The sequence below is a fragment of the Phyllostomus discolor genome, chromosome 2, assembly GCF_004126475.2.
Source record: "Phyllostomus discolor isolate MPI-MPIP mPhyDis1 chromosome 2, mPhyDis1.pri.v3, whole genome shotgun sequence".
Taxonomy (NCBI): domain Eukaryota; kingdom Metazoa; phylum Chordata; class Mammalia; order Chiroptera; family Phyllostomidae; genus Phyllostomus; species Phyllostomus discolor.
The window spans coordinates 161,563,268-161,578,574 of record NC_040904.2 but is presented as its reverse complement, the minus strand read 5'-3'; the positions used below and the strand labels follow the sequence as shown (position 1 = coordinate 161,578,574).

The 15,307-nt window shown below is 37.8% G+C and overlaps 1 protein-coding gene across 1 annotated transcript; it reads left to right on the top strand.

Moving 5' to 3' along the window:
- The first annotated feature begins 9,293 nt into the window (after positions 1 to 9,293).
- On the top strand, positions 9,294 to 10,414 carry LOC114512992 (olfactory receptor 6C2-like). Its single transcript, XM_028532102.2, has one exon. It carries the CDS (start codon positions 9,294 to 9,296, stop codon positions 10,233 to 10,235), a length of 942 nt encoding a protein of 313 aa, XP_028387903.1. The 3' UTR covers positions 10,236 to 10,414.
- Positions 10,415 to 15,307: the final 4,893 nt, after the last annotated feature.

The window sequence follows — 15,307 nt, the reverse complement described above, 5'->3', positions numbered from 1 at the left end:
CATGTCCATGGGTTGTACATATCAGTTCTTTGAGTCCTCTGTTTCCTATACCATTTTCACTTCTTCCCATCCATTTTATGCCTACTAATTATGTTTTTTGTTCCCTGTACCTTCCCCCTCTATTCCTCCCTTCCCCTTCCCACTGAACTCCCTCCATGTGATGTCCATTTCTCTGATTCTGTTCCTGTTCTAGTTGTTTGCTTAGTTTTTGTTCTCATTGTATTTCTTTCTTTTAGGTTCATTTGTTGATAGCTGTGAGTCTGTTGTCATTTTACAGTTCATAGTTTTGATCTTCCTTTTCTTAGATAAGTCCCTTTAACATTTCCTATATTAAAAGCTTGGTGATGATGAACTCCTTTAACTTGACCTTATCTGAGAAGAACTCTGTCTGCCCTTCTATTCTAAATGAAAGCTTTGCTGGATAGAGTATTCTTGGATGTAGGTCCTTGCCTTTCATGACTCAAATACTTCTTTCCAGCCCCTTCTAGCCTATAAGATTTCCTTTGAGAAATCAGCTGACAGTCTTATGGGAACTCCTTTGTAGGTAACTGTCCCCTTTTCTCTTGCTGCTCTTAGGATTTTCTCTTTGTCTTTAATCTTGGGTTTCTTAATGATGATGTGCCTTGGTATGTTTCTCTTTGGGTCCAACTTATTTGGGACTCTCTCGGCTTCCTGGACTTCCCAGAATTCTATTTCCTTCAGTAGATTGGGGAAGTTTTCCTTCATTATGTGTTCAAATAAGTTTTCAATTTATTGCTGCTGTTCTTCTCCTTCTGGCACCCCTATAATTCCGATATTGGAATGTTTCAGGTTGTTCCAGAGAACCCTCAGCCTCTCTTCATTTTTTTTTGAATTCATGTTTCTTCATTCTGTTCTGGTTGGATGTTTCTTTCTTTGTTTTGTTTCAAAATGTTGCTTTCAATCATGGCTTCCTTCCTGTCACTGTTGGTTCCCTGAATATTTTCCTTTATTTCATTTTGGGTATCTCAATTGTTCTTTCATTTTTCAACCAAATTCAATCAGTTCTGTGAGCATTTTGATTACCAGGCCTTTCAATTGTCCATCAGATATGCTGGCTCTCTTCTCATCACTTAGTTCTGAGGTTTTGCTCTGTTCTTTCATTTGGGCCATATTTCTTTGTCTTGCTGCAGCTCATCCAGTACTTGTTGTTTGTTGAGTTGTTTTTGATAGCCACTCTGGCCAGTGTGATGTGGTATCTCATTGTGATTTTTATTTGCATCTCTCTGATGGCTAGTGCTGCTAAGCTTCCTTTCATATGTCTCTGGACCCTCTTTATGTCCTCCTTGGAGAAACATCTGTTCAGGTCCTTTGTTCATTTTTTAATTAGATTGTTTGTCTCCCTGGTGTGGAGTCATATGAGTTCTTTACATATTTTGGAGATCAAACTTTTGTCTCAGGTATCATTGGCAAATATATTTCCCCCTATGGTTCATTCCCTTTTCATTTTGCTGATTTTTTTTAGCCATGCAGAAACTTTTAAATTTGATGAGGTCCAATTTGCTTATTCTTTCCTTTATGGCCTTGCTCTAGAGGATATATTGGTGAAAATATTACTGTGTGGGATATCTGAAGTTTTCCTGCCTATGTTCTCTTCTAGGACTTTTATGGTGTTGTGTCTTAAAGTCTTTATCCATTTTGAGTTAATTTTGGTGTATGGTGTAAGTTGGTAGTCTAGTTTCTTTTCTTTTTTTTTCTTTTTTTTTTTTTTTGCATGTAGCTGTCCAGATCTCCCAACACCATTCACTGAAGAGCATATTTTTACTCTATTTTATTCTCCTGCCCTCTTTGTTGAGTATTAATCTACCATAGAGACATGGGTTTACTTCTGGGTTCCATATTCTGTTCCATTGATCTACATGTCTGTTGTTATGCCATTACCAGACTGTTGTGATTACAGTGGCCCTGTAGTAAAGTTTGATGTCAGGTATTATGATCCCTCCTACTTTGTTCTTATTTCTCAAAATTTCTGTGGCTACTCTGGGTCATTTATGGTTCCATATAAATTTTTTAAATGTTTGTTCTATATCTATGAAATATTTCACTCTTATTTTAATAGGGATTGTGTTGAATCTGTAGATTGCTTTGGGTAGTATGGACATTGTGATGATGTTAATTCTTCAAGTCCATGAACACGGTATGTGCTTCCATTCATCTGTCTTCCATAATTTCTTTCTTCAGTGTTCTATAGTTTGCTGAGTAGAAGTCTTTTACCTTCTTGGTTAGGTTTATTCTGAGGTACTTCATTTTTATGGTTGCTATAGCAAGTGGGATTTTTTTCCTGATTTCTGTTTCTGATATTTCATCATTGGTATACAAAAATGCCTTCAATTTCTGCATATTGACTTTGTATCCTGTTGTTTTGCCGAAGTCACTTATTAGGTTGAGTAGTTTTTTGGTGGAATCTCTAGGGTTTTCTGTGTACATTATCATGTCATCTGCAAACAATGAGAATTTTGCTTCCCCCTTTTCCAATTTAGATGTCTTTAATTTCTTTTTCTTGTCTGATTGCTGTGGCTAGGATTTCCAATACTATGTTGAATAGAAGTCATGAAAGTGGACAACCTTGTCTTGCTCCTGGTTTTAGTGGGAAAGATTTTAGGTTTTGTCCATTGAGTATGATGTTGGCTGTAGGTTTCTTGTATATAGCCTTTATTAGGTTAAGGTATTTTCCCTCTTCTCCCACTTTGCTGAGTGTTTTTATCATAAATGGGTGATGTACCTTACCAAATGCTTTTTCCACATCTGTTGATATGATCATGTGAATTTTGTCTTTTTTTTTTACATTTATTGATTTGCGAGTATTGTACCATCGTTGCATCCTTGTGATGAATCCCACTTTGTCATGGTGTATGATCTTTTTAATAGATTGATGGATGTAGTTTGCCAATATTTTGTTGAGCATTTTAGCATATATTTTCATCAGTGTAGTGGCCTGTAGTGTTTTTTTTTTCTTTGTTGTGTCTTTATCTGGTTTTGGGATTAGGATGATGCTGGACTCATAAAAAGAGTTTGGTTGTCTTCCTTCTTCCTTCTTCTGGATTTTTTGGAATGATCTGAAAAGGATAGAGGTTAGCTCTTCCTGAAATGTTTTTTAAAAATCTCTTGTGAAACTGTCTGGCCCAGGGCTTCTGTATGCTGGGAGTTTTATGATTACTGCTTCAATTTTGCCAGCTGTTACTGCTCTATTCAGGCTTTCTGCTTCTTCTTGATTCAGTCTTTTCTGAAATTTTGTATAGAGCAACATAAACTCTCAGCAGATCAAAAATGTAGGCAGGACTCATTTTATGTATCATGAAATTGGTGCAATTCCATGTGTAGTGATTTCATTGACATGCAGGAATAAACTTCCCTGATCTCTCTTTCTCTAACTGTCCTTCTCTCTCTTTCTCTGTCTCTCATTTATCTATCAAGTATCTATCAACTTATATACCATTTATCTCAATTGCCATTGGTAAACATTCCATATTTTTATATTCCCCTTATTTCAGTACCAGTGTCTGCTACTTTCAAACTATTTGTCTCATAAACTCAGGTTAGACTTTCCTTTTGTATCATGATGTTGGTAACCAGGCAGTGTACTACAGTAAATCTGTAGTTAGTGAGAGTTCATAGTAGTCACCTCACAGAGACAAAAAGTAACTATTTTTTTCAGTTTTAAGAAGTCTATACTACATAGATGTTTGTGGAGTATATTTAAAAAAGAATTAAAGCCATTTAGAAAACAACCTAATTTACCTTATGAGAAGATCCTTTAAATAAACCACTAATGGCCCATTCTGGTGTGGCTCAGTTGATTGAACCCAGCTGTGAATCAAAGGGTTGCCAGTTCAATTCCCAGTCAGGGCATATGCCTGGGTTTTGGGCCAAGTCACCAGCAGGGAAGTGTGAGAGGCAACCACACATTGACATTTCTCTCACTCTCTTTCTTGCTCCCTTTCCTTCTGTATACAAATAAATAAGATCTTTAAAGAAAAAAAAAATCACTAATGATCCTGAATGGTGTAGCTCAGTGGTTTGGTCATCATCCTAAAAACCAAAATGTTGTAGGTATGATTCCTAGACAGGACACATGCCTCAGTTGTGGGCTGGGTCCCTGGTTGGGAGTAAATGAGAGGCAACCAATCTATGTTCCTCTTGCACATTGACATTTCTTTTTCTCTGTGTCTCCCTCCCTTCCCCTCTCTCTAAAAATAAATAAATAAAATCTTTAAAAATTTTACTAATGTGAAGGAACTTTACTTTCACAGTAAAGTTTTCTGAAAGTAAACTTTCATAAAGTTCTAGGTATACTTCAATAATATATTCCAGTATACTCCAATAGTGATATAGTGTGAGCCACATTTGTGATCTTAAATTTTTTGTAGCATCATGGAAAAGGTAAAAAGAAATAGGTGTACTTAATTTTAATGATACATTTTATTTAACTTTATATATCCAAAGTATTACCATTTCAATATGCATTCAGAATAAATTATAAATGGTATATTTTACGTAATTGTTTTCTAAGTCTTTAAATTTGATATGTATTTCACAGTTATAGTATATCTCAATTTGAACTAGCCACATATCAAGTTGTCAATAGTCATACATAGCTAGTAGCTACTCTTCTGGACAGTTGAGGCCTAAAACAATGAATGAAGAGAGCAAATAGTTGAATAGACTAACATGCTAATTAGGTTATTTCAAGAACAACTAGTATATGTTGTTGTTGCTCAGACCCTGAGTTACCATGTATTATCATGTGCCATGTGATATCACACCAAAACATAAAGTGAGCAGATAGAAAGTGTATTAATAAAGGTCAGTTATATTCTTGGCAGATATGATATTTTATTTTTAAACATGTAGATTAATATGTTTTCTAAAATTGAAACTATCTAAAGTGTATACTGATGGAAATGTCACTCCTTAATTGTATGTTTGTTCTTTTTTAATATAAGGGAGTACCAGAGAATGTCTGTGTGCTTATGAAATAAATCTAGAAAAGTAAAAGAAATTGATGATGCAAAAGGAGAGAGAGAAAGAAAGCGACAGAGACAGGAGAGATTGAGCTGTTTCTTGTACAGCAAAGTGGCTTTTTGAGATGATGAGATTGTCTTCAGAAATAAAAAATACAATACAAAATATGTATATAATATTAGTTATGTGCTAAGTTCAGTTATAGGCATGTTACATGACTTATTTCATTTAAACCTCATAGTAACCCTATGATATAATTCCTGTTAACTCCATTTTACAGATTAGAACACTGGGAGTACAGAGAAATTAAATTCTTGCTCAGATTCACTCAGAAAAACTGTTCCAAAGTCCATGCACTTAACCTCTGTGCATTACTGAAACCTGCATCACACTTCTGTTGTCCTAAAGGAGGGAATACAATGTATGTCTTGATATCCTTCAGCTATTTATTATTTTTACCCATGTGTTTTCAATTATATTAAAATAATCATGCATTGACTTCTGGCCAAGATGGAGGCATAGGTGGACGCACCATACCACCCACTCACAACCAAGATTAGAACAGCAACAATTTAGAGGCAGAATAACACCCTGAACTGACAGAGAATTTATCTGAATGGAAGTCGGACAGCCAAGAAGTTGAAGTAGACCTGTTCATCCAGACCGTTAGGAGGGGTGGAGAGGAGCAGACGGGTGCGAGTTGCAGAGAGCAGAGAGAGTTGGGTGCATAAGGCAAGTGGGGTGTGTAAGGCATCTGGGGCATGCAAGATCCCAGTGGCTGGACCTTGAGTACGAAAATGGCAGCTGGCAGACCCAGTGAGGTGGCAATGGTCGAGCAGGGCAGAGCGCACAACCCAGGATCCCAGGGAAGGGACTAAGGTCCCACGGAGCTACCGTCATTGTTCCCTCCGCCCCCGCCCCCTCCACCACATACAACATCACAATCTAGCAACTGGGGTGCCCAGCTTCAGTGAACACCTAAGGCTCCACCCCTCACCATAACAGGAGTGATCAGGCCAAAAAAAAAAAAAAAAGAGAGACAGAGAGAGAAACATGTCTCAAACAGAAGAACAGATCAATGCCCCAGGACTCATCATTTTAAGCGACCAAGAGATAGCCAATCTATCAGATGCACAGTTCAAAACACTGGTGATCAGGAAGCTCACAGAACTGGTTGATTTGGGGCACAAATTAGATGAAAAAAATGCAGGTTACCAGCCCTGGCTGGCATAGCTCAGTGGATTGAGCGCAGGCTGGGAACCAAAGTGTCCCAGGTTCGATTCCCAGCCAGGGTACATTCCTGGGTTGCAGGCCATGACCCCCAGCAACTGCACATTGATGTTTCTCTCTCTCTCTCTCTCTCTCTCTCTCTCTCTCTCTCTCTCTCTCTCTCTCTGTCTCCCTCCCTTCCCTCTCTAAAAATAAATAAGTAAAATCTTTTTTAAAAATGCAGGTTACCATAAAAGAAATGAAGGAAAATGCATAGAGAACCAATAGTGATGGGAAGGAAACTGGGACTCAAAACAATAGAGTGGACCAGAAGGAAGAAAGGAACAACCAAACAGGAAGGAATGGAGAAATAAGAATTCAAAAAAACAAGGAGAAGCTTAGGAACCTCCAAGACATCTTTAAACGTTCCAACATCTGAATTATAGGGGTACCAGAAGGGGAAGAGGAAAAGCAACAGATTGAACATGTATTTGAACAAATAATAAAGGAGAACTTTCCCATTCTGGCAAAGGAAATAGACTTCCAGGAAATCCAGGAAGCTCAGAGAGTCCCAAAGAAGTTGGACCCAAGGAGGAGCACACCAAGGCACATCATAATTACATTAGCCAAGGTAAAAATGAAGGAGAGGCCCTGGCTGGCATAGCTCAGTGGATTGAGCGCGGACTGTGAACCAGGCATCGCTGGTTCGATTCCCAGTCAGGGCACATGCCTGGGTTGCAGGCCATGGCCCCTAGCAACCACACATTGATGTTTCTCTCTCTCTCTCTCTCTCTCTCTCTCTCTCTCTCTCTCTCTCTCTCTCTCTTCCCTCTCTAAAAATAAATAAATAAAATCTTTTTAAAAAAAGAACTCATACAAAATTTTTAAAAAAATGAAGGAGAGAATCTTAGAAGCAGCAAGAGCTAAGGGGACAGTAACCTACAAAGGAGTTCCCATCAGACTGTCAGCTGATTTCTCAAAAGAGACCTTCCAAGCAAGAAGGGGCTGGAAAGAATTATTCCAAGTCATGAAAGGCAAGGACCTATATCCCAGATTACTCTGTCCAGCAAAGCTTTCATTTAGAATGGAAGGGCAGATAAAGTGCTTCTCAGATAAGGTCAAGTTCAAGGAGCTCATCATCACCAAGCCCTTATTTTTTGAAATGTTAAAGAGACTTATCTAAGAAAAGAAGATTAAAAAAAAAAACATGTAGAGTAAAAGGACAGCAAACTCACAATTATGAACAACCACACCTAAAGCAAAACCAAAAGAAACTAAGCAAACAACTAGAACAGGAACAGAACCACAGAAATGGAGATCACATGGAGGGTTAGCAACAGGGGAGTGGGAGGAGAGAGGGGGAAAAGGTACAGAGAATAAGTAGCATAGATGGTAGGTAGAAAATAGACAGAGGGAGGACAAGAATAGTATGGAAATGTAGAAGCTAAAGAACTTATAAATATGACACATGGACATCACTAAAGAGGGAGATGTGGGTGGGAGAGGGTGTACAAGGTTGAGGGGAGTGAGGGGGAAATGGAACAACTGTAATAGCATAATCAATAAAATATATTAAAAATAAAATAAAATAATCATGCATCAAAGTCATTACTTGAGGACAAAGATGGAAAATAAGGGAATAAGAGAGGAACTTAAAGAAAATCATGAGAAAGTATCATCAAATGACTATTAAAATGTTTTTATTGTTTATGCTATTACAGTTGTCCCAATTCCCCCCCCCCTTTGCCTTCCTCCCCTTGGCTCCCCTTCATTCCCCACACTGTTGTCAAATGACTACTTTCTTGATCTTTAAATAATGCTCCATTCACTGGAAGAAGTGAATCTGGAGGAGAAGAAGGATCTGGAGAGTCTAGGTAGGGCATCCTCCATACATTTGCATTTTATAAGGTACCATGACTTGAAGCAGAGTAATTTCAGGATTTCATTTTTCAGAACAAAAGTTTTGAAATAAAGTCGCTCTAGGACCCATCAAAGTATAGCATGAAAGTGGTTAGCTTTTTTACATTTTTTAAAAATTACTAAATTTATTAGGATGACATTGGTTAATAAAATTATATAGGTTTCCACTGTACACTTCTATGATATATCATCTGTATATTGCATTGTGTGTTTACCACCAAAAGTCAAATCTCCTTCTGTCACCATATATTTGACTCCCTTTACCCTTCACTACTCCCCACACCCTTTCCTCCTGGTAACCACCATATTGTTGTCTGTGTCTATGAGTTTTTGTTTGTCGTTTTTTTTGGTTCATTTGTTGCTTTCAGTTTTCTATCCCACATATGAATGAAATCATACAGTTCTTGACTATTTCTAATTTATTTTGCTTAACATGATATTGTCAAGGTCCATCCATGTTGTCACAAATGGTACTATTTCATCTTTTCTTATAGCTAGGTATTATTCCATTGTATATATGTACCACATTTTCTTCATCCAGTCATCTATTGAAGGACACTTCAGTTGTTTCCATGTCTTGGCCACCATGAATAATGCTATAGTGAACATAGGGGTGCATATATGTTTGCAAATAGATGCTTTCAAAAATCTTGGGTAGACACCCAGAGGAGTGGTGTTGGGAAACCCCAACCAAAGAGGGAACTTGAAAAACAATTGAATTGGAGATAGTGCTTGGAATTTGGAGATCCTGGAATATTTAAAACAATTTCAGTAGCAATAACTTGTAAGAGAAACTTCCCATAAGTTTAGCTTCCCCGTGGTACATTTCAGTGGCGTTGAGGAAATTACCTCATTAAGGGCGAAAACAGGAGAAGGCCCATCAAGGAACAGGTACAAAGAACACATGGAAAAACCCAAAGAAGGTAGGTTCGAGAGTGGGATGTGGGAATGGGTGCAGTGGAGGGCCATGGTGGGGTGAAAATGGAGACAACTGTACTTGAACAACAATAAAAAAATAAGAAATTACTTCATTAAAACCTGATTATCAAGTTAGAGAAGGAAGTGCATGTGACTGGGTTTGCTTTGTATTGATAGAGACTGATTCTGTCTGTCATATTTTGATATTGCTCCTCAGATCCAATTTCTGTGACTTTTATGTGAAGACTGGCAATAGTATGAAGTCAATGATGAGAAATCATTCGACAATAACAATCTTCATCATCCTGGGTTTGACAAATGACCCACCACTAGAGATAGTGGTGTTCGTTTTTCTGTTTATCACATATGTGTTAAGTGTAATTGGGAACCTGACCATAATTACTCTCATCTTGGTGGATTCTCATTTAAAAACAGCTATGTATTTTTTTCTTCAAAATTTCTCTTTCTTAGAAATCTCATTCACAACTGCCTGTGTCCCCACATACCTGTACATGATATTGAGTGGGGACAAAACCATCACCATATTTGCCTGCTTCAGCCAAATATTTTTCATTGTCCTCTTTGGAGCTACAGAATTTTTTCTCTTGGCTGTGATGTCCTATGACCGCTATGTGGCCATCTGCAAACCCCTGCACTACATGACCATCATGAACAGTAGAGTCTGCAGGAATCTCATTCTGTGTTGCTGGATATCTGGCTTACTGATTATCCTCCCTCCCCTTGGACTGAGCCTTCACCTGGAATTCTGTGACTTTGCTATTGACCATTTTTACTGCGATGCTTCTCCAATACTGAAGAATTCATGTTCAGATACATGGTTCGTAGAGCAGCTGGTGATAGTCTGTGCTGTGTTGACCTTCTTAATGACCCTTATGTGTGTAGTTCTGTCCTACATGTACATCATTAGGACAATTCTAAGGTTGCCTTCAGCTCAGCAAAGGAAAAAAGCCTTTTCTACCTGTTCTTCCCACATGATTGTGGTTTCCATCTCCTATGGCAGCTGCATTTTTATGTATATCAAACCTTCAGCTAAGGATGAAGTGGCCATTAATAAGGCAGTTTCTCTACTAGCTACATCTGTTGCTCCTTTATTGAACCCCTTCATTTATACCCTGAGAAATAAACAAGTAAAACAGTCTTTCCATGACACCTTCAAAAGAATTGCATTTCTTTTAAAGAAGTGTTAAATTCTCACAGTGGGAATTTCAATTAAAACAAAAATAAGTTATTAGCATATTGATGGAAACTGAGCCATGGTAGCTGTGCAGTCTTATAAAGTTGTGGAGTAATAAAGAGTTGAGAAGAAAACCTAGGAAACAACTGTGAGAGACCCAGCAGCATGCAGGCGGATATTCCTCTATTCTCTGAACTTCTTTGTCTTCCTAATTTATATTTTAATCAACTCTTTTTAGTCTCATATATGCATTAGTAATTTATCTTGTGTTTTGAATATTATTGTTCATGTTACTGCTTTCCTCTCCTTGCAACACAGCCTCTTTTACAAGGCTGCAGGAATGTAAGAACATTGATTTTTAGGAAATATAAAGCTGCCTTTATCTTTTTAAAAAAGATTTTGTTTATTTATTTTTAAAGGGGAAGTGAAGGAGAGAGGGGAAAGAAAGGAAAGAGGGAGCGAAACATCAATGTATGGTTGCCTCTTACGTACCCCCTGCTGGGGACCTGGCTAGCAACCCAGGCATGTGCCCTGACTGGGAACCAAACTGCTACCCTTTGGTTTGCAGGCTCATGCTCAGTCCACTGAGCCACACCAGCCAGGGTAAGCTGCCTTGCTTTTAACTCTGCCTTGCTTGTGCTGCCTCACAGCAAATATGTGCCTTTGCCCAAAATTATTATAATATCCCTTGCTTCTTTGAGTCTGAGCTTATAATGCACCCACAAAAGCTGTTAACATAAAATATAACCAAATAGTCTTTAATAATAATTGATAAACTTTGGTATTTGAGTAATTGTTCCAAAAATAAATGGTAAAGTCAAGTAAAACACAAAGATCATTCACTTAAAGACATCAGATTGTGGCAAAATAGTGAGGAGAAGAGGAGCTGAGCTTCTGAAAGAGGTAGAACTGTGGAAAGATGAACCGATTGTAAATATCTGCTTTTGACGGCTTTTTCAGATTCGTGACTGTGGTGGATTCGAGATAATGGCAAATTCTTTGTTACTTCCCTAATCAGAAGATGTATTTTCTTTCCTCTCTCCTTTAATTTTGATTTGTTTTATCACTTGATTTTGACCATAGAATGAGGTAGAACTAAAGTTGTGTGACTTCAGAGATTAAGTAAGTAGAGCCTTGTAGCTTCATGTGCTTTTTTTGGAACATATGATTGGGGGCAGGGGTGTGGTGGGGAGGAATCCAAATGTCATGCGAGTAGTTCAAGCACCCTGAGATTGCTATACAATGAGGAAGCTCAAGGTAGCTTGCAGAGAGGCTGGTAGAGAGCGATACTTGGTCAGTGCTGATTTTATGTATCCATCTCAGCCATGGTGCCATGTGATTAAAGAAACCATCGTGAATGTCAGCTCAGTTGAAGCTTGACACGATTCCAAATCCAGTCACCATGGATTACAACTAAATGAAAGACTCATATGAGAACCACTCAACTGCCCTGTCTACTGTCTACTTCTGGAACTATGAGTGATAGAAAATTTTTCTACTCACTAAGATTTGGGATGATATGTTACACAGCAGTAGATATTTGAAAATAAGGTACAGGCAAAGTGCTTTACATGGGCAGTGGGCTACCAGGGAAGCAGCAGAACTCATGGTGGTCTTTAAAGGCTAGAGAAACTGTATTGCACATTGAAGAGGTCTGCATGAAAAATCTTCAAGCTGTAGAATTTTTAGTTCTTTCTTTCTGTATGGTATATTCCAAAAAGTATTAACTAAACACTTTTAAAAAACTTCAAAACTTATGTATAAAATTAATGGATCAAAAATCATTTGAGCCTCCCCTCATGTAATCTCAGTTATATGTGGAATCTAATAAACAAAATAAACTGACAAACAAAATAGAAACATAGACAGGGATACATGGAGAAGACTGACAGCTGTTGGAGGGGAGGGAGAACAGGAGGACCAAATGAAAGAAGGTGAAGGGATTAGCCACAGGACATTTATTTTTTTCTTTTAATCATTTTTTATTGTGTTCAAATACAGTTGTCTCCATTTTCCTACACCACTTTTCCCTGCCCTATCCACCCCCACCTCCCACCCTCAATCCTACCCCCCTTTGGCTTTGTCCATGGGTCCTTTATACACATTCATTGACAACTCTTTCCCTCCTTTTCCCTATCATTTCCCTCACCCCTCTTATGGTATCACAACTTATATTTAAGTCTTTAGCCAAAGGACATTTATATGCATAGCCCATAGACACAGACAAAAGTTTGGTGATGGCCAGAGGGAAGGGGGGACAGGGGCTGTTGGAGGTGGGCAAAGGGAAGGGAAATGGAGACATCTGTAATAGTGTCAACAATAGACATAAAGTTAAAAAATAAATTGAGCCTTAATGAAAATATATAGCATTTCCAAAGTATATGATGAAAATTATATGAGTCTGGAGGAAATATATATAATGGAGAGATTCTAAATTGACTAAGAAAGCTAGTTTTTGGTCACATTGTTAAGTGCTTGACATTTTATATATTATTGTCTTACTGATAATTCTCAAAACTTTTAAAGGTTCTAATATATGTATATATACATACGCACATACACATACATATCTCCATACTATTTTCTTTTTTAAAAAATAAGCAATTACAGTCATCCCAATTTCCTCCCGCCCCCATGCTCTCCCCTTCCATGCCCTCACTCCTGCTCCCACAGTCAATCCCCATCCCACTGTCCACACCCACAGGTCCTTTATACATATTCCTTGACTTGCCCTTCCCCCACCTTTCCCCCATTATCTCCCTCCCTCCTCCACTCTTGTCACTGCCAGTTAGTTCTTTATTTCCATGTCTCTACTTCCATTTTGCTCATTTGTTTATCTGTTGATTAGGTTCCATTTATAGGTGAGATCATATGGTGTTTGTCTTTTGCTGCCTGGCTTATTTCCTTAGCATAATGCCCTCCAGTTCTACCCATGCTATTGCAAAGGATAGGAGTTCCATCTTTCTGCTGCATAGTATTCCATTATCAAATGTACTGCAGGTTTTTGATCCACTCATCTACTGATGACCACTTAGGCTGTTTCCAGCTCTTGGCTATTGTAAATAATGCTGTTATGAACATAGGTGCGTAGATTCTTTTGAACTGTTGTTTCTAGATTCCTAGGGAATAATCCCAGCAGTGGAATTGCTGGGTCAAAAGGCAATTCCATTTTTAGTTCTTTGAGGAATTTCCACAGTGTTTTCCACAGTGGCTGCACCATCCTGCATTCCCACCAAGAGTGCACTAGGTTTCCACAACCTTGCCAGCACTTACTGTTTGTTGATTTGTTTATGATGGCCTTTCTGATGGGTTTGAAGTGGTATCTCATTGTGGTTTTACTTTGCACCTGTCTGATGGCTAGTGATGCTGAACATCCTTTCATATGTCTCTGGGCACTCTGTATGTCCTCCTTGGAGAAGTGTCTGTTCAGGTCCTTTGCCCATTTTTTAATTGGGTTGTTCATCTACCTGGTATGCAGTCATGGGAGTTCTTTTCATGTTTTGGAGACCAAACCGTTGTCCAAGTTTTCATTGGCAAATATGTTTTCCCATAGAGTTGGATTCATTTTCATTTTGTTGAGGTTTTCTTTAGCTGGGCAGAAGCTTTTTAATTTGATGAAGTCTCATTTTTTATTTTTCCCTTGCCCTTGGAGGTATATTGGTGAAAATATTGCTATGTGGGATATCTGAAGTTTTTCTGCCTATGTTCTCCTCTAGGACTTTTATGGTGTCACCAATTATATTTAAGTCTTTTATCCATCTTGAGTTAATATTGGTATATGGTGTAAGTTGGTGGCTTAGTTTTATTCATTTCTTTTTTTGCATGTAGCTGTCCAGATCTCCCAACATCATTTATTGAAGAGGCTCTTTTTACTCCATTTTATGCATCTGTCAAATATTAATTGTCCATAAGACATGGTTTTATTTCTGGGCTCTCCATTCTGTTCTATCGATCTATGTGTCTGTTCCTATGCCAGTACCAGACTGTTTTGATTATAGTGGTCTTGTAGTATTGTTTGGCATCAGGTATTGTGATCTCTCCTACTTGGTTCTTTCTCAAAATTGCTGTCACTCTTTTGGGTCATTTATGGTTGCATATAAATTTTTGAAGAGTTTCTTCTATATCTGTGAATTATGTCATTGTTATTTTGATAGGGATTGTGCTGAATCTATAGTTGCTTTGTTTAGTATGGACATTTTCATTATATTAATGCTTCCAATCCATGAACATGGCATATGCTTCCATTTATTTGTGTCTTCTTTAATTTCTTTCTTCTGTGTTCTTTAGATTTCTGAGTACAGGTTTCAACTCCCTGGTTAAATTTTTTTCCTAGGTATTTTATATTTTTCATTGCTACAGTAAGTGGGATTTTTTCCTAATTTCTGTTTCTGATATTTTATTGTTGGTATACAAATGTGCCTTCACTTTCTGTTTTTTAAGTATATTTTACTGGTTATGCTGTTAACTTGTCCCATTTATTCTTCCCATTTATTCCCCTCTGCCCTGCGTCTCCTTCCCTACCACACTCCTCCCTGCCCTCCCGTACTTAGTTTATATCCATGGATTGTACATATACACTCTTTGGCTTCTCCATTTCCTATACTATCCTTAACCTCCTTCTGTTTATTTTTTTTAGCTACCAATTATGCTTATTATTCCTTGTACCTTTCCCCCATTCTCCCTACTCCCCCTTTCTGCTGACAACCCTCCATGTGATCTCCATTTCTATGATTCTGTTCCTGTTCTAGTTGTTTGCCTAGTTCATTTTTGTTTTTTAGGTTCAGTTGTTGATAGTTGTGAATTTGTTGTCATTTTACTGTTCACAGTTTTGATTTTCTTTTTCTTAGTCTCTTTAACATTTCATATAATAATGGCTTAGTGATGATGAACTCCTTTAAGCTTTAAAGCTTAAAGCTAAAACTTTACCTTATCTGGGGAGCACTTTATCCTTTCATTCTAAATGATAGTTTTGCTAGATAGAAGAATCTTGGTTGTAAGTTCTTGCTTTTCATCATTTTGAATACTTCTTGCCAGTCTCTTCTTGGCTGCAAAATTTCTGTTGAGAAATCAGCTGATAGTCTTATG

Coding starts and splice junctions, on each gene's coding strand:
- LOC114512992 (XM_028532102.2), top strand. CDS start 9,294: ATGATGAGAAATCATTCGACAATAACAATCTTCATCATCCTGGGTTTG.